The sequence below is a fragment of the Acinonyx jubatus genome, chromosome B2 (assembly GCF_027475565.1).
Source record: "Acinonyx jubatus isolate Ajub_Pintada_27869175 chromosome B2, VMU_Ajub_asm_v1.0, whole genome shotgun sequence".
Classification (NCBI taxonomy): domain Eukaryota; kingdom Metazoa; phylum Chordata; class Mammalia; order Carnivora; family Felidae; genus Acinonyx; species Acinonyx jubatus.
Genome location: NC_069385.1, coordinates 36,450,789 through 36,470,997, shown reverse-complemented (window position 1 = coordinate 36,470,997; position 20,209 = coordinate 36,450,789). Strand labels below are relative to the sequence as shown.

The 20,209-nt window shown below is 35.7% G+C and overlaps 1 protein-coding gene across 2 annotated transcripts in view; it reads right to left on the bottom strand.

The window, feature by feature from the left end:
* The window catches only part of THEMIS (thymocyte selection associated), a 184,338-nt gene that overhangs the window by 139,518 nt on the left and 24,611 nt on the right, over nt 1-20,209 (bottom strand). Inside the window, exon 2 of one of the 2 annotated variants that reach the window (XM_015074249.3) lies at nt 2,353-2,511. In XM_015074249.3, the coding sequence (XP_014929735.1) occupies nt 2,353-2,511 (159 nt within the window). Of the gene's footprint in view, nt 1-2,352; nt 2,512-20,209 lie in introns of those variants that run through there. The other variant, XM_053222259.1, reaches the window with a different exon arrangement.

The following is a 20,209-nucleotide window of genomic DNA, read 5'->3' as shown; positions in this document are numbered from 1 at the left end:
TGTAGATATTGGATTTGCCAATCTCTATAATCATGTAAACTAATTACCTGTCATAAATATTACATTTAAATATAATAAATAATAGTATATAAAATATATATATTCCCCAAAATTAGGTGTTTTCACTACTCTAATAAGAAACAATCTTTCTACTAGAAAGTCATTATAACTTACTAAATATTTATTATATACATCTTCTCCTAAACACTGTGGGGATTATACCAATAAAGAGATTCAGATTCTGTTGTCAGCAATGTTGTAATCTACGAAGCAGTTGGTTCTCATAAGACAAGCACACAAATAATTTCAATTACATTCAAAATGTGATAAATGCAATGATTAAGGCATAAAAGAGTAAAGTGATTCAAAAAGGAAATTATTACATCCAATTAGAATACTTAGGAAAAACTTCTTATAAAGCAATGGTTGGCAACCTTAACTGCTCATTATTATCACCCTGGTAGCTTTAGGAAACTCTGGTAACCAGACTTCACTACAGACTATCAGAATATGTCAGGGAAGTGGCCTAAGCATCAGAATATTTTAAATCTCCCTAGGTGATTGCAATGTGCAGCCAAGTTAGAGGACCATTGTTATAAAGATGGGGGTAAGAAGGAGTAAATAGAACTGAACGATGGGTAAGATTTCAGTTGAAAGGAAGAAGATACTGGAGAACGCGGAAGAATCTTCTCCCCATATGGCTGATTATTTTCAGTTTTCAAATCAGAGCCCAAGTATAATATTCTTTCAAATGCTCTGAAAAACTTCACTCCACTGATGATAGTAATAATAATGGTAATAAAAGCTGACACATTTTTATAGCCCTTGCTATATGACAAGTATCATTCTAAGCACTTTAAATATATTTCAAAATTTAATCTTCCCTCAAACACTAGGAGATAGAATTATTATTCCCATTTTTCATGAGAGGAGGGTAAATAACTTGGCAAGGTTATACAGCTAACAAGTGGCAGAACTAGAATTCAGATATAATGACTTCAAAATCCATGTTGAAACATGGCCAACAGGAGCTAGATGTTCCTTATCACGACTCTCATGGAATCCAGGCATATTTCAATCACACCATGAATCACATCATATTGCAAATGTTTACTAGATTTCTCTCCTCAGCTCATCATTTATTCATTCATTCATGCATTTAATAAACAACTACTGGAAATGTGCTTGGTACTAGATATACAAAGTCATATATGTGATATTTTATCTGTCCTGAAGTTTTAGTCTAGAGGAGCGTTCAGCAAACTACAGTTCACAGGCCAAACTCTGCTGGACATCTGTTTTTATAAATATATTTTTTATTGAACTACAGCATGTCCATTGGTTTATATATCACCTATAGCTTCTTTCATGTTACAGGATCAGAGTGCAAGAGTTGTGAGGGAGACCATCTGGTGGCAAAGTCTAAAATATTTACTATCTGTTTTCTTATTAAAAAAAAAAAAAAACTTTTGCCAACCCCTGGTCTAGAGAAGGCAAATAAGAAGATCATCAACAGGAGCACCTGGGTGGCTTAGCTGGTTGAGCATCCGACTCTTGATTTCAGCTCAGATCATGATACCAGGGATGTAGGACTGAGCCCCAAGTCGAGCTCCATGCTAAGCATGGAGCCTGCTTAAGATTCTCTCTCTCTCTTCCCCTCGCCCCTTCCTCTCTCTTTCTCTAAAATAATGAAAAAAAAAATTTAAGAAAATCATCAATGACTATCCAATAAGGTACATGTTATTGGTGACCAAGATATTATGGGAATATAAAATATATCTGGAGTAAGTTACATATATAATAGAATATTATTCATTATTATGAATATTGGAATAATGGAATAATATTATGGATGAATATTTTCAGCCCTAATAAAAGATGAAATCTTACCATTTGCAACAACATGGATGGATCTAGAGAGTATAATGCTAAGTGAAATAAGTCAAAGAAAGACAAATACCATGACTTCACTCATACATGGAATTTCAAAAACAAAACAAATGAAACAAAGAAAAAAGACACAAATTAAAAAAAAAAAGACTCTTACTACAGAGAATAACCGATGGTTACCATAGGGGAGGTGGGTGGGAGACTGGATTAAACAGAAGGGGATTAAGAGCACACTTATCAAGATGAGCCCTGAGTAATGTATGGAACTGCTGAGTCACTATATTGTACATCTGAAACTCATATAACACCGTATGGAAAAAAAAATAATTCTAATTTTTTCACCCACTTCCCTAGAGTGAAAAAAAAACAAAAGCTACCACTTTGTATTGTTTTCAGTTGTATAGATGTATTCATCTATTAACAATAGTTTTACAAATATGAAATCATTGCAATTTACTGTACCTGGAAAATTCATAGGCAGCTCAAATGGTTGCGGACGTTCACAACCTTCAATGTGCTCACAAATTTCAGCTATGATCTTCTTAATTTTGAGACCAATAATTTTAATTACTTCTCCTGTTGATAAACAGCATTCATTTCCAAACATTTCATAAATGGAACCTAAAAAAAAGGAAGAGTTGGAACAGCTTTAAAAAAAAAAAGAAATAAGGAAGAACAAAGCAAGAGTCTAAAGCCTCATCTAAAGTGTTTTTATTCAGTTCCTCTCCTAGCTACCTACTTACTAAATAGGAATTTAATCAAGCTTGGCAAAATGTACAGCATGTACCAAGAAAAATATTAGATTTTCACTTCATGCACTGGGCAAAGTATAAACAACCTTATTTTTGTTATTATTGTAAATTAGATTTATGGTTTCCTCAGCACCTTTAGCTCATCATTCCAAGGTCAAACTACAAACATGTCTTCCCTCGCTGGGATTTATGATCTATTTTTGCTGGGTCACAGAATTAAGCTCCTGTGAGTCAACAATGATCTAAGTATGTATTACAAACAAGGTTGTATTACAATCCAAGATCCAAAGATAGAAGGTCTGCACAACAGGGCCTTATATTAAGAGCATCCTATCTACTTATTAAACCTGTTTCTCTTCATCCTTGTGAATATAAGATTTTTTGTGCATCTAACCTCTTGATTTTTGACAAGCTGGAAACATCTCTTGATATCTTAATGGCAATAGGGGGCAGACCAGCCCAGATAAACTGAAAAGCTTCACTGTAGTTCAGAATTTCAGTCTCTTTCCTAATAAACCTTTTATCATAGATACTAAAGCTAAGCTTTCCATCCATTTATTTTCCTTTTATCTCCTGATGGAAGGAGAGCGAGCAGTGAAATAACCAGAACATGAACGACAGGAAAGAGAAGAGGCAAAAATGTCTGGATAATCTACCCCAAGTAAAAAGGGAAACAACTCGAAAACTACATCTCTGAGGTATTATTACTTTACACCTGAACAGTAAATGAAAGGCTGATGTAAAAAAAAAATTACAGAACTGTGGGGATTTAAACATATCAATTTTTCCCTACCTCCAATATGATTTATATCCTCTTTACCATACTAAAATGTGAACAATATGAGTACAAGATTTCAGGTTGGTTGGTTTGCTTTCTGAATTCTTCTTTATTGAATCCCCTCCTCATAGAATCTTACTGATATATAGCAGGCACCGAAAACATTTTTGTAGTATCATTGGTTATCCTAAAAGTTATTAAGAGTGGCTTCCAATCTAGCATTAAACAACTCTGCCACTGTAACAGAATGTCAACAGGGAGCAGGGGGGCACATGCGAATTAGAATAATTTAAGGAGATTTTAACAAAGGGGCAATTTACACAGAGGCACAGACAGTTCTGGGCAACGCAAGAAAATAAATATCCTGACCTCACTCTTCTCCCTCCGTCTGATCCTCTGCCAGGGTACCCTTCTTTGGCCAAAGTCAGCCAGAAGCCAGAGGACAAGGAAGCTGCTGATGCCGCCACAGAAGTCAGCCTCCAAGGTAGAAAGTGGAAATGCAAGTCCAGCACACCATCCTTACTGTTCAGTATTTAATGAGGACCATTTTTGCAAATATGCTAGTATATCTGCTCAAGTCCTGAGTATGTACTTTCATAACTCCCCTTTTTTCTCATACTATTCCCTTACTATGTATGTGTTCACAACGTTCATTAACTCCCAAACATAGTTTGTTAGCTGTCTCAAATCTTTTGTGGAACAATTGGAATATTTAAAAAAAATAATACCAAATATATAGTGACATTTTCCTCCAATGAACTCAGAACAGCTATTTTTTTATGATCCTCATTTGGCACTTAATCATATACTAACATGTTATATCTTCAGTATTATCTCATTCTGTACTTACCTTTTTATGACTTTAGTTTGTATTACTCTCCATTCAAACCTCATGAAAGAAAATGTTGCATTATATTATTGCATAACTACAACACATCCACCACTCTTCCTCATTCATTCAGTAAACTTTAATGAAAACCTACTATGTGTCAGGCATTGTGATTAGTGGTAGGTATCAGAGATAAAATGCATAACCTCTTCCTCCCAAAAAGCACTGCCTTGAAGCAAACAGACAAGTAAGCACACACTACAACATATTATCAGAAAGTTTTAACATAGAAAATAGAGCACATTGTGGGAGAATATTGGAAGCATTTAATTAAGCAATTACAAGGTAAAGCGATTAGGGAAGGATTCCTGGAGGAGACAACAGCTAAGCTGAGCTTTAAAGGAAACAACAGAAGATGTTGGAGAGACAGTATTTGAAAAGGCACTGAGATGTGAAAGAGTTTGATACATTCTGGAAATTGTAAGTAGTTTGTTAATGTCTCAAATCTAAAGTAAGGAAGGGTAAGAAAGAAGACTAGAAAAGAAAAGGAAGTCCAGATCATGCAGCATCTTTATGACATTACCAATAAACAAAGAAGTCAAAGTCTAATGCAACCTCAAAGTCAGAGAATCTTAATTTTCAGTTATCTGGGTCCAGGATCTGATATCAATTTGATGAGAGGTCATATGTATCTAGGGGCTTGCTATCCAAAGTGTGGTCTACTGTATCACCTGAGAGCTTGTTAGATTCTTGGCCTGACCCCAGAACTGCCGAATCAGAATCTGCATCTTTAACAAGATCTCCAGATGACACATAAATACATTAATGTTTGGGAAGCTGTGATCTAGGCCACAAATGTATAACTAAAAAAAGTTCTGTTCTGAGACTGTTCCAAATTAACCAGAAAGGGAAGGACATGCCATACAAAAGCATTCAGTGACACTGAGCTGGAGGACATTGTAAATGGGGACAGGGAAAAAGAAAGATTTTTAGTCAGGAAGTGACATGGTAAGATTTTTCTTTGTCACATGAAATAGAACATGAGCTGAAGTCCGTTAGGCTTAATATCGATGCGATGAGTGTCTAATTGTAGATGTAAGGTATATCAGACTGCCTTCTCAAAGGTTCCACTGGAATTCAAAATTAAAAGATGAATTTATGCGAGATTATGTATCAATTCACAGGACTAAAAGCCAGAGAATTCTACGAGGAGAAAATTCTAAGAGTATTAGTCACCACACAAAAAGGTTTTGACTCTTCAGGTCTCTTTCCAAGAATCTCTCCTTTTGAAAAAAAAAAAAGTCACTTCTTTCAGTCATACAAGGAAAAGAGCCTCATGCAAATACTAATCTTTTATATTTACCTTTAAATATTTGTGACTTTCAATTTTCTCTAACCAAGAATGCCGTTAATTCATTTTTAATAAAGAAAGTGGTTGCTGACACAAAACACTAAAAAGTTATGTCCATGAAAGGTAGCAAGAACGTATGGCAAATCACAAATCCCTGAAACTTGAAGGGTTCCCGTACTCTATTACCATCAACATAATGTCTCCTAAAATATATTTTTCCTCAGTGAAAATGTAAAATGGTTAATTTTTAAAATAGCCAACTTTCATAATCTCAGAATGAGCACATATAACATATGTAATTGCCTTTTAAAAATTTGCTGAGATATGCCTGAACTATGTGTTTATGTATAATACAGATGTAGATATTAAAATAGTTTTCATTTCATTTTAACCATGACATATATTTTGAATATGCAAATCTCGAATCTATTAAATCTTTATAGACTGATTCTTTCCAAGTCAGAGCATATGTATTCAGGATAATGCCAAACATCAGAGGAAGCTGGAACAAAGCAGCCTGTTTTCAGTGATCAAACATTGCCCCTGAAGGCTGTAATGAAAGAGCCATGTGCCTTTGAAATCACCTTCTCTGTAATGCTACTTTGCTCAATAAAAACGACACATTAATATCCTTTTATGAGCTCATCCCTTATTTGACAATCCATATAAGCAATGCTATGATCACATTGGAACAGCCAAAACAATTGGTTCAATAGATTTTCTTCCATTTCGTATACAAAGTTAAAAGCATGTGGCAATCAGGGAGAAGGAAACTTACATTGTTTAGAGGCTATTTTCCCTTTACTCAAGAGGTACCCTTTCTCTCCATTCCCTAATTCCTTCCCCTGCCCTACCAGGTCACTCACTCACCCCTTTACCTCATCAGCCTTTCAAAATTCAACAAAACCTAAAGATTCAGCTCATATTCATCATCTTCTTCAAAGTCTTTCTTGATTCTTACACCTAGGTGAGAATTATTCTCTCCTCTGTGCTCTAAAGCAGTTTGCATGTATCTCCATTATAGCCCTTATGTGATTATTATCACAGCCCTTATGTGATTATTATCACAGCCTGCTATTGGGATATTATCTTCTACCCACTGATATTATGTATGTTTTAGAATTTATCATGAGTTCCTAGAGAAGTGATAACTCTTAACTATATTTATACCTACCCTCACATTAAACACAACTAGTAACACAGTTTTTGACACTTAGTAGATGCTTGGTGAATATTAAATTATATATAACTTAGCTTTACTGTAAAATGACAATAAATTATTGTGAATATAGTAGAAAGAATGATTAACCAGCATATCATTTGACATATTTAATATCAAATGTACAAGCATATGTGAGATTAACCAGACAAGGCATAGATGGGTAATTCTACAATATGAATCTCTTACTCGTTAAGTTTCCTATTTTACCATTAAGTTTACCATCTTTATATTGCTGAACCTGAGGGTGGTGCTCATGAAACAATCTGAGACAAGTGTAGAGTTAAAAAATTACATCTGCAAAGTTTGATTGGTATTGTATGACAGTGTATATAGAGCCTTGTCAGATTGGGATTGCCAGTGAAGATGTGTTTTTACTCGTCATAAACAGGTGTGAATATTTTTTCTTTGCTTAAGAATAGTGCAAATTACCAAGAAGAAGCTTTCCCACAAAGGAAATATGTAAGTATGAAAAAATTTTATTAGCAATGCCGTACTTGGTGGTTAAGGCATTCATTGTAGTGATAAATTCAATTTTCTAAATGAAACTCTACATAGTGTACCATAGGCTTAAAGCTTGAAGTGGCCTATGGCTGTAACAGACATTTACATGGCCAGTCTTCCGTAAAAAGACCATCTCCATCCCCTGTAAAGCAGAGACAAAGTTATTCCCACTATATGAAGAATATGTCTAAAAATAGATAGATGAACATCATATTGGAATGCAGCGTGGAAATAAGTAGGCATGAAACAACAAGCTTGCAGCTTTACTAGGGTTGGATACTACCAGTTGACACTGGATATACCACAGAAATGTATATAAATTTGAACACTGATAGGAAATGATCTCGAAAGGTCATACAGACTCTCTTACCCTACTGCCAAAATATCAACATAAAGAGGGCAAAACTTTGGCATCAGGTAGTAAGAAAAATGATGGCCACACTAAGAAAAATTAAGGTATAATGTCTCATCTCTATAAATATGGGGTTCTTCTTGTGAGATGGGCATGTAAGTGTTATCCAGGAAGTTCAAGGTTAATGACAGGAATATGCTAGAAACTGTAGTGAATATTGGTGAGTCTCTAGAAGTATAAACAGGGAGCCAAACTACAGAAGGAGCCCAAGTGTCCATTGATTGATGAATGGATAAAGAAGATGTGGTATACATTAAAATGGAATATTACCCAGCCATCAAAAAGAATGAAATCTTGCCATTTGCAACAGTGTGTATGGAGCTAAAGTGTATTACGCTAAGTGAAATAAGTCAGCTGGAGAATGACAAATACCATATGATTTCACTCATATGTGTAATTTGGGAAACAAAACAGATGAACATATGGGAACAAAAAAAAAAGAAAAAACATAAGAGGCTTTTAATGATATAGAATAAACTGAAGGTTGATGGAGGGAGGTGGGTGGGGTATGGGCTAAATGGGTGATGGGTATTATGGAGGGCAGTTGTTATGATAAGCACTGGGTGTTATAAGTAAGTGATGAATTACTAAATGCTACTCCCGAAACCAATATTGCACTATATGTTAACTAACTAGAACTTAAAAATTTGGCTGAAAGAAAAAGAGAAAGAAAAAGTATTAACACAGAAAAGCAATGAAGGCCACAATAGGTTGGAAAGGTTGAAGTCTGAGAACCAATATAGCAGATTAAAATAGTAGTGAGGCCAGAAACCAGAAAACGCCCACTTTTTAACCACTCTATGTGATGCGTGTAACATTTAAATAACTAAGTTTTAGTGGCTAAAGAACAAAAATTCATAGTTTTCTATGTTAGCTAAAAACTTGATGTTTCATGGCAGAACCAATTAAATAGGTTCAATAAATCTATAATGAGTCTGCAAATTGGTATTAAGTCATCATTGTGGTTCTTTGTGTTCACAATTATCAGAGCAAAAGGATTTGGGATGTGTATGTATGAAATGAATATCCATCTCTCCTACACATCTATGAAACATTTTCCTATGATGATGGAACAAGTCAGTGGTTCTATATCTTCTGACACTACTACTGATCAAATATTCCCCACATTTTACCCAAGTTTTAACCCTCAAAATAATATCATAAATAGTATTATAATTTTTTATATGAACAATGTTGCACTGGAAATTGGTTTATTATTGTAGGAAGACCTTGGTTTCAAGTACATTTTACATACTTTAATATAATGGCTTATGTTTTATACCCTAAATATTAAATAAAGGTACTATAGACTTCTAAGACATTTAAAATAATAAACCTGTTCTCTTCATCTCATTTAATGAATATAAATATGCTGATTGAATAGATTATACATGGGCTCCAATGCACTGTAATGTGTTCATTCAATGCATAAAAATTAAGCTCTACTGTATTATAAATTTTCCTTAAGTTCATTAGCATTGAACACTTCATTAAGTATTCTGCCTATGAAATATGGTTGAGAAATTGAGAATAAAGTTTTAGAAACTTTTGTAAGAATTTTGAAGCTATTTTGTGCTCACTGAATTAAATAATAAAAGACATGCCTGTATTTTGTATGTCTATGTTTTTTAATTTTATTTTTATAATAATTCATTTATATTGCATTTTATTGTAATAAGTACCAGCCCATAATGGACTGGGAAAACAAGAGAAATTGGTCCTTCACCACAGCCAGTTGATTCTAAACCATTAAGTACACATGTATGACCAAAGTCAATGAAGGGAACCAGGATACAGTCTCAGGAAGTTAGAAAGAGTGAAATCTGAACACACTGGGAAAAGGAAAGTTTTAAACGAATACACTAAGTCTTAGCCGGTATTATTAACTCATCTATCTCAATGTCACCAGCAGCCTGAGTGCCCTGGGTAAAAAACACAGGAATTTTAATCAACTTGACAGTAATAGTTCTAATTGAAAATTATCACATTGGCATTCTAATTTGTACATTATACTCCTCTGATTGTACAAGGCAATGCTTGAACCTAATTGACCCTGGATTCTTTGAGTTTTTGGACCTACACAGCTAAGATCCAAAGCCATGAGCAGGTGAAGTCCCCTAGGAGATGAATTCCATGAGTTCTAACTAGAGTGCCAAGTATTCTGCATGAGAGAGATGACAAATATCTAGACTATATTCTACCATTTTCCTCTCCCAGCACTAATCCCAATGGCACATGTCCAGCTGAATCCCAACCAGGCCTAATAATCAACTTCAACATGAAGTTCCAGGTGACCATCCATCAACTGAAGGTGGCATAACAGGTATGAAATATTTCCAGCCCAGTCCTGCACTATGACTTATCCTGTTTTAAGCCCCCTTGGCTGATAGATAGATATTTATTTATTTATTTATTTATTTATTTATTTATTTATATTTTTAAACATTTTTAATCCTCATATTGAGCTAATTTACTCCCAAAGGCTTAGTTATAAGAAATCTGGCAGAAGAATATAGACTCCCAGAATCTACCATTTTTTTCCAGGCCATCTCTCTGAATTGAGGCATAAAACACTTAACTTGATAACAATCACAACTTCATATAGCTGGATGGCAGCCATAGGATGAGTTTCAATTTCATTTACATCTCTAAGCACAGTGCTGTTAATTCTAATGATCTCTTGAATCATTAGGTTTCAGTGTCAAACAGGAGCTTAAATACCATCTAATCCTACCTACATTACTACAATGACTGAGTCTCTATACAGCATATCTACCAAGCAGTTGTCCAAACTATATTTGAACACTTTCAGTGATTGATTCCAATTATTTCAAAGTAAATTACTCCACTTTTGAGCAATTCTCACTGTTAAGAACCTCCACATTTTATTAAGTGCAGTATGTGTTCCTATAGGATATACACATTAGAACTATTTTTAGCCACTGGAATCATACAGAAAACAACCATTTAATTCTTCTTGATGGCAGCCTTAAAATGTTTGAAGATAGCTGTCACAGTTACCCTTTCTAACAAATCAATCCGTCAAACAACTGAAATATGTTCAGGGCCACCCCTTACAGCATAGGTTGCCCCATTATAAAACTATTTATAGTGCAACTTACATGAATGTGAATGGCATTCTCTGAGTTGTATAACATGGTATCATGCTTCTCAAAAAGTGTGCCCTTGAGTGTTTCAGGGAGGGTTAATAGTGCCTACTGAGGAGGGCTTTCTTCTTCTTCTTCTTCTTTTTCTTCTTCTTCTACTACTACTACTACTACTACTACTACTTCTACTTCTTCTTTTTAAGTTTATTTATTGAGAGAGAGAGAGAGGGCATGAGCGAGCATGAGTGGGGGAGGGGCAGAGAGAAAAAGAATCCCAAGCAGGTTCTGAACTCAGCGCAGAGTCCAGCACGGGGCTAGAACTCATGAACTGAGAGATCATGACCTGAGCTGAAATCTAGGTGGACGTTTAACCAACTAAGCCACCTGGGCGCTCCTCAAAGGTTTCTTGCCATGAAACTAAAAATCTTTGAATGAGGAATAAGGCAGCCATTTCACACTAGCAATATTTGGCTCTGCCATCCAGTGAGTCAGTAATTTTTATAGAAGATAAAGTAAAAATGTCCTAAGGCTAAGTAGTAAGTTTAAGGAAATAATATGCCATCAGTAACTGGATTCTTCTTCTGCATTTCTCCCACCATTAAAGCCAAGACATGAAGTTTATTTTCCCAGTCAAGGAGAGAGCTTTAGTCATTATTTAGTTCTGAGATTCAAAGAATTTGTCAATACTTGGGGAAATAATAATCCTGAAAAAATAGACTTTATTAGAAGGGGAAACTGTTTTTTTCACAACTGCCAAAATCTTTTTATGTGAATGTAAGAATCTAATAATGGAATATTATCATATAGTAGATTGTAGATGGGCGGGCGGCACTCAGTGCATGACATAAAGGAATTGCCTGTCCACTTGCAAAAGAATTAGTATTTTTTGTATTTGCAAAGATGAAAAAAAACAATATGTTATTTTTTACTCCCAAAATTTGTTCTTTGTGCCATGCCAGGAAAAAATTAGTTTTGTAAATCAAAGCTTTTGATTTATAAGAGCTGTTTCTTACTGAGAGAAGTAAAAGCCAGGTCCTAAAGAGGAAGGTCATAGAATTTATACTCCAAAGTTAGTTTGTAAAGAGAATAGAGGAATCCCAGACTATCTTTTGGGAGGCCAGCTGGGAAGGAGAGAGGTGAGCTCAATGGAGAGTCATCTTGAAGAAGATTAGTAGGGGAGAGGCACAGAGGCTGCCATAAGTAGCCCTCCCATTGTCCTCTATGATCAACTCCAGGAATCTGTGACTACGGTCTGGGACAAATGACCATTCTAATAAACACTAAATTAACATGAAAAAACAAGCTTAGTTTCTCAGCTCCTCACTTCTGTCTTTTAAAGGCTTCCTTCAATAGCTGCCTGAATGTCCACCCTCAGGTTTGATGATTTACCAGAAGGACTCACAGAATTCAGAAGAGCTGTTATACTTACACTCATAGCTTATTATGAAGAAATGATACAGACCAGCAGGAGACAAGGTTCCAGTTGTCCTTTCCCACTGAAGTCACATGAACAGAATGTAATTCTACCAGCAATGGTGGATGACAACATATATAAACTATTGTCAACCAGGGAAGTTCACTTGAGCCTTGGTGTCCAGGGATTACATTAGAGGTGAGTTACATAGGTGTGGAGTGCCCATATGACTGACCTTAATTACTCAATGTTTAGCAACCCCCTCAGAGGTCAAACTAATACAGCATGGCCCAGAACCCCAGACATAGAAGAACTGACGTTTACCATAAGTCACATCATGAACATAAGCTATCTAGAGTGGCCCAAGTTCCAAAGTATACACTCGTATCAGGCAAGATATTCAAAAGGAGTCAGTCAAAGGCCAATCCTTTCTTTAGATTGTGCAGAGTTTGAACATCCAAAGTCTGCTGAGTTAACCCTTTAGTATACACCATGTGTCAAGATTTTGTTGAAGCTTGTCAGAAGTTGTCCAAGACTTGTAAAGAGCAAAAACAAATAACAGCTGTCTTTTTAGTGGAGAGCCGAATATCATCTAGCAGACTCTTTAGAAACTGTCTGATTCTATAGAGATATGCAGCTTTGAATATGATTACATTGACTTACAGAAAATTGATAGAGATATAAATGATACTTAGCAATGCAAATGATTATTTACCATTGAAATAAAAATAGATTTTTCCATTATACATACAATTGACCTATGCCTTGTACAAAAGATAACCCTAAACATTGCATATTCAAGGATGATAATTAGGTTTGAATACTGGAAAATTTATTTCAGCATTTCTGACTGTATTTTTGCATGCATGTATGTGTATGCTTGACATGGGTTTAATCTCTCACTGGTTCTCTGATTTAGTGAGTTTAATAAAATCTTTCATGTGTTCATTTTATGTTTATATGGGAGTGATGTTTTTATCTTTGTGAAAAATTTTACTCTATCAGTCTTACATTAGTTGCACAGGGTTTGCATTCTCTTTTCAATATGTCTACTTGTTTGTAACAGAGCAGGACCCTTGATTCCCAAAAGTGCATTGACAATGTGATAAACAGAATATTCAATGTCTACATTTGGGTGGAAATGTAAAATGTTGAAACTCACTACCCTTACATTTGTAAAGTGTTGTATAGGATTTATACTGCAGATTTCCTTTTCTGTTTTTGTCTGTTTCTTTGTTTGCCTGTTTTCCCTTCCCTGTTTTCTGATTTACTGAAGAATTTTTTAAAAAAATAATTGATACGTAAAGAGAAGATTAAAGATTTGTATTGTCCTCAAAATATATTAAATGTACTCAAGTTCTTCTATCATGTGTAATATTTATTATAAGGCACCTATGCAAAATGTCTATAGTTTATAGTTTTATTCAGTGAATAATTTTTTTAATTTTTATTTTAATTCCAGTTAGTTAATCTACAGCATTATATTAGTTTCACAAGTACAATGTAGTAGTTCAATACTTCCATACATCACCCGGTGCTCATCTTGACAAGTGCACTCCTTAATTTCCATCAACCTGTTTGACCCATTCCCCCCACCCTCCTCCTCTCTGCTAACCATCAGTTTGTTCTATATAGTTAAGAGTCTGTGTCTTGATTTGTTTCTCTCTCTATTCTTCCCCTTTGCTTATTTGTAAATATTTTAAAATAAACACTGATTAAAATCATTATATAGTTATGTGACTTAATAATATAATTTATTTTTGCAGATCAAATAATTTTTCTTATAAACTTTTTCCCATTAAAACAAGTCTGCAACAGATAAAATTTCAATATCATTTTTAAGAATGGTAAATGTTTTTTAATTTTATGTTCAAAAGAGATTGAGAAATTATAAAACATAATAAAATTCTAAAGTTCATTCTACATGTTAAATCACCCAGTTTAAAGAGCTCACCGTCCTCATAATTCTATGAAGTTTTGAAAACAGTGAAAGTTTCATATCTAATTGAGCTGACAGGTATAATATTTAAAGAATTTCCAGTACTCAATCTTATAATCACTAAATATCATCTACCGAGATCCTACACAATTCAGAACACAATACCAGAAACTAAAAATACAAAAAGTCAACCAACCCAGCCAAACAAAAACAAAAGATTATTTTTCTTTGGGAAGTTTACATTTTAGGTAACTGGAAATTGAAGGCACACACAAATGATAAAGAAAGAAAACAAGTAAACTAGTAGACACTTAGCATTGGCTAAGCCTAATAATGTTTTTTGATATTTAATAGAACTGATCGTAGCCAAGAAAAAAGGGGAGGAGGGTTACTATACTGTAGAAAAGAAAATTTGACTACTTTTTTCAGAAGATGTTCCTTTCTTTTGGGCAGAAAAAACACGAAGAGCTCCTTTAGTTATATAAACCGTTGTTGTTCTGGGAAAATCTCTGAGTCAACCACTGACTTGAAGGCAGCTGTGTTTAGCCAAATGATTTCTCTGTAATATTAATTGATATCTTTGAGCCAAAACTCTTTCTCTACACTGAGAAACAAAATAATGAATGGTTGTGAACCCAACCCAAGAAGCTCAATTCAGCTGCTGAAACAAATCGTAAAACAACAGTTGTTTAACAAACAAACACATATCTATTTCTTTCTTAAGTAACAATTTACTGGTAACTTGTCGGGGTTTATATGATATCTGTATTGGTTCCAGCTTTTTTGTAACCTCTCATTTCCTCAACATAAGACTTTGTGTTATGTTCTAAGATGTCTGCTCCTGCTCCTATGATCATGTCCAAATTTCAGTTAGTGACAAAGATGAGAAAGAGAGATGGAGAAGAGGAGGAAACATTTCTTTTGTTTTAGTGGCATACAACAGAAATTTCACACATCAAATACGTTCACAACACACTGGCCAAAACTTAATCAAGCCGCCCAGATAAGCTTCAGGCGAGCTGTGTAGTATCATCTTTAGCTGGGTAGCTGTGGTAACAGCTGAAACCATTACTACAAAAGAAAGAGAGAATAGATATAGTTAGGAGGACAATTAACAGACTCTCATCCAAAAGGTGAGGGAAAGGTATGTATATTTCATGATTTAAATTAAGCTGCACTGTGTCTGTAAATCTTACATTGCAGGGGTGGGGGACATACAGTTTTCTTTGAAATACCAAAGCCAGGAGGTCTGTTGTTGAGGTAAGACTGCAGGATGGAATTTCAGGGCTGATCTTTATCTCTGCCGAAGAGATACAATTATCAAACCCACACACACACAGGCACCAATGCATGCATAAAATTACTCTATCCATTCATTCTTAGGCATTTAACTAGGTAAAAATCACAGATAAGAGTGCCACTCTAGGGTCAGGTTCAAACCCAGGATCTGAATTTAATAGATGTATGACTCAGGCAATATCGTCATCTGTAAAATGGAGATAGTACCTCAGTTTCCTTAACTTTAAAATGAGAATATTAATATTACTTTAAATAGTTACTTTGAGGATCAAAGAAGATAATTTTTAATGTTTTTTTAAATTTTTTCTTTTTTTTATTTTTGAGACAGAGAGAGACAGAGCATGAGCAGGGGAGGGGCAGAGAGAGAGGGAGACACAGAATCTGAAGCAGGCTCCAGGCTCTGAGCTGTCAGCCCAGAGCCTGACGCGGTGCTCGAACTCACAGACCGCAAGATCATGACCTGAGCTGAAGTCGGATGCTTAACTGACTGAGCCACCCAGGCGTCCCAAAGAAGATAATTTTTAAAAGCATATGGACCAGCACCCAGTATCTATTTAGCACTTAATAAATATTAGCCATCATTGATGTCATCATTATTACTGCATATGATGGTAAGACCAAATAAATTAGTATAATGTTATAGTATTGTAAGCTAGTGTGATTTTCTTGGTCAAGATGATAGATAAGTGGGCTCTTATGGATGAGGGTGGGGTTTTCCCTGAATAAATGAGAAGAAGAAGAAGAAGAAGAAGAAGAACAAATTTTCTTTGTCAATCACCCTAAGAAAGAGAAGTTTATGGAAAACAGAAACTTGAGAATGGCAATGAACTTTATTCCCAACCTGTACCAATGAAACCTGGTATGCCATAAATAGGTTACAAGGGTACCGACATACTGGACTCCCCATTCCTTGAAGTAACCACCTGAGGTGGTTGTGGAATGACTGGTGGTTTTGGCTGGTAGCCTCTGGCTGTAGGTTGCCTTATCTATGTACCCCATGTGCCAAATAAGTATTCCTATTATGTATACGTGTCTGACATAATTAAAAGAGTTGGGAGGAATGGTCTAGGAACACTCCTAGTGAAAAAAATAAGTGCTTTCTTTCATATGGAAGTTGGCTGAGAAGTAACTGTTATACCAGGCAAGGTTACAGCCCTATAGCCATTCCGAAAGGCACCCTGAATGACGCTTTGCATGCTTATCAAATTATTCTTTTTTTTTCATATTTTAATCTATTCAACAAATTAACTGAATGCATGCAATGTGCCAAACAAAAGAACTATGTTAAGTACTACTGATATAATGGTGAGCAAATGGCATATGGGCTCAACTTCATGAAGACTTAAATATATTGAAATAAAAGATGTTAATCAAATAATCATAAAAATATATAATTACAAAATGATAATTACTATGAAAGAAAATTGCATGATACTAGGAGAAAGGGACTGGGCTGCTGGGCTCTATGAATAGTACATCCATACTATATTTACTTATTTAACCATTCAATAAACATTTATTAAGTATCAGGCATACTAATCTCAAGGTTACAGTGAGGACTTATTAAAAACTTTCAGCTGGGACTTCTGCTTCTGGGAAGATGAATTAGACATAAATGTTCCTAACTTCATATATCCTAGTCTTGAAGGTGAAGAAGCTGGCAGCCTAGAAATGCCAATGGGTACAAAAAAACAAAACCACCAACAAATCCTGTTCTCTCTAGCTAAAGAGTAAGGAAAGGAACAGCCTAGTAAGAAAACCTTTTAACATTACCACTTTATCACATAAAGGAATTTGGTTCTATAGCAGGAAAGGATGAGTGGAGACTTTAGAATCCCACCGTTGATGAGTGTAATTAGACACTCATCCACCCATTACTGGGGTGGTATCAAAAAGGCAGAGGTGCGATGGGACTTAACACCTTTGTGAGCTGGTAATAAACTCCCACCCCCTGTCAGGGAAACCAGGTAGAAAGAGTCTGGACTTTCACCCTCACCCAGGAATACTGAGGTGCCCTATCCCCTCCCCATCTGATGTCAGATGTCTAGTGAAAAATCACAACTTTCACCACTGTCCAATGTAATGAGGCACCTCCCCACCATAAGGCCATGTGAGTAATAGTAATGAGGCACTACCATGCCTCCCATCAAGGGTGGTGTTGGTGAAGGCTCAATGAGGAGCCAGTTCTCCCACTCTGGCAAGCAATAAGGAGGATCCTTTCCCCTGCAAGTGTCAACAGAGGATAAAGGGGAAGCCTGAATTTATAACCCCACCAGGCAATAATAAAGCAGGGCACACCATTCACTGCTGGAGAAACACAAATCAGAAACCAAACAGAAAACTAAAGATATAATGGTAGACTTGAACCTTGATATATCCAGAGTTACATAAAATGTAAATGGTCTAAATATATCAATAAAAAGACACTGACAGAGTAGATTTAGAAACATGATCTGATTATACACTATCTACAAGAGATTCACTTCAAATATAACAATACAGGCAGGTTGAAGAAAATGAATGAAAAAGATCGATCATGCAAAACGTTTATCAAAGGAAAACAGAAGTAGCTATCTTAACAAAAGGTATGGTAAACCTCAGAGCAAAGAAAATTACTAGGTATAGAGAGAGACATTACATAATGATACAAGGGATCTAACAGGAAGATAGAGCAGTCCTAAATGTGTATATGACAAATAACAGTTACAAATGTAAAGCAAAAACTGATATACTGAAAGGAGACATAGACAAATCACAATTATGGTTGGGGACTTTAAATTCATTCCTCAACAACTGACAGACATACTTGACAGATTATTGCTAAGGATATAGAAGAACAACCATGTGATCAAACAACAGGATCTAATAATATACATTTATGGAACGCTATACCTAACAACAGCAAATACACACTGTTTTCAAGTGCCCACCAGAACACATACCAAGATATCTTGTGCCATAAAACAAACCCCAACGTATTTAAAGAATTGAATCATAGTATTCTCTGACCACAATGGATTAAATTAAAAATCAGTAACAGAAAGATAACAGGAAATTCTCCAAACACTTGAAAACTAAATGCCATTCCTCCAAATAATCTGTGGACCAAAAAAAAAAATTTATAAAAATGTTTAACAGATTAATGGTTGAAAGGGGTTAAGGACGTGACTGGGAAAGTGGGAAGGAAGTAGGAGTAGCTTTTATAAAAGGGCAACATGAGGAGTGCTTGAGTGGCTCAGTTGGTTAAGCGTCTGTCTTGGGGTCTGGTCATGATCTCACGGTTTGTGAGTTTGAGCCCCACAGGGGGCTTTCTGCTGTCAGCGCAGAGCCCACTTCAGATGCTCTGCGTCCCTCTCTCTGCCCCTCCCCGGCTTGTACACACACTCTCTCTAAAAAATAAAATAAATATTTAAAAAAGGGGGGAAACATGAGTGATGAGATGATAGAAATGTTCTGTATATTGAATAGATCAGTATCAATATCCTTGCTGTGATCACGTACAATCATTTGGTAAAGATGTCACAATTGAGGGAAACTGTGAAGGACACATGGGATCTCTGTATTACTGCTTATAGTTGTGTCTGAATCCTCAATAACCTCAAAATACAGAGTTTAACTTAACTCAGTGTGTGTGTCTGCAATCTTCTCAAAATAGTTCAATTTAAGTGTGTTTGTGTGTGTGTGTGCGTGTGTGTATGCATGCACTATGCATGTGCTGCAGTGCAACTTTCCACATCAGTGACAGACTGAGAAAGCCTCAAACACAGAAACACATTCAGACAAGACGAAGTAGTAGAAGCAGCCCGAAGAAAATTTTAAACCACAAAACTGCAGCCAGTCCTCAGGAGAGTCATGATAGCAGAGGCAGAGGCCGTGGGTTATATTAATATTGGAGAAGATGTGGGCCTCTTTCCCCTTTGGGGCTCCCTCAGAAACTCCAGAGCAGAACTCTCCAACAGAACTTTCTACAATGATGGACATAGTATAATTTGAGCTGTCCAACACTGCAGCTAATAGCCACACAAAGCTCAAATGAAACTAATGTAACTGAGGAACTTCATTTTTAAATGTACTTACTATAATTATTTTGAATTTAAATAGCCACATATAGCTAGTGACTACTATACTAAACAGAACTTCCCTTTTCTGCTAAAAAAAATGGGGGGCGGGGAGACTTAAATGAGAGTCTAGATTTTGTTACTGATGAAGTGCTTCAGAGCTTTGGTAATTTCGGCACCCGTGCAGCACCTGGATTGTCCTCTCGTGAATGATGTCAGCAACAAAGTACAATCTCTTATATATGTAGTAGTGAATACGTGCTTATGGCCAAAAGGAGTTGATGTGGATGGCTGGTTATTAATGATGATGGAAAGGGCATTCCAGAAAGTAAAAATATCACTTTTCAGATTTAAATTAACATGTGTTAGAGGATTATCTGACATCAAGTATCTTTCCAAAATGATCTGATTACAAAATAAAAACTCCATGGTTGGAGAAAACAGTAGATTTGAAAGACTTGAACTGCAGGCAATATAGTACTCTTGCTCTAAGAAAGTTCTCACAAGAGCTGTTTGTGGGGTCACAAGACAGGGGATGCTGGATGAGAGCCTAAAGTAGAATGGCAGCTGCAAACCTGAAATGGGCCTCCATGAACTGGTAAAAGAAAAGAAAAATGAGACCAGAATGACTTCCAGACCACGAAGCTGGGGCACTGA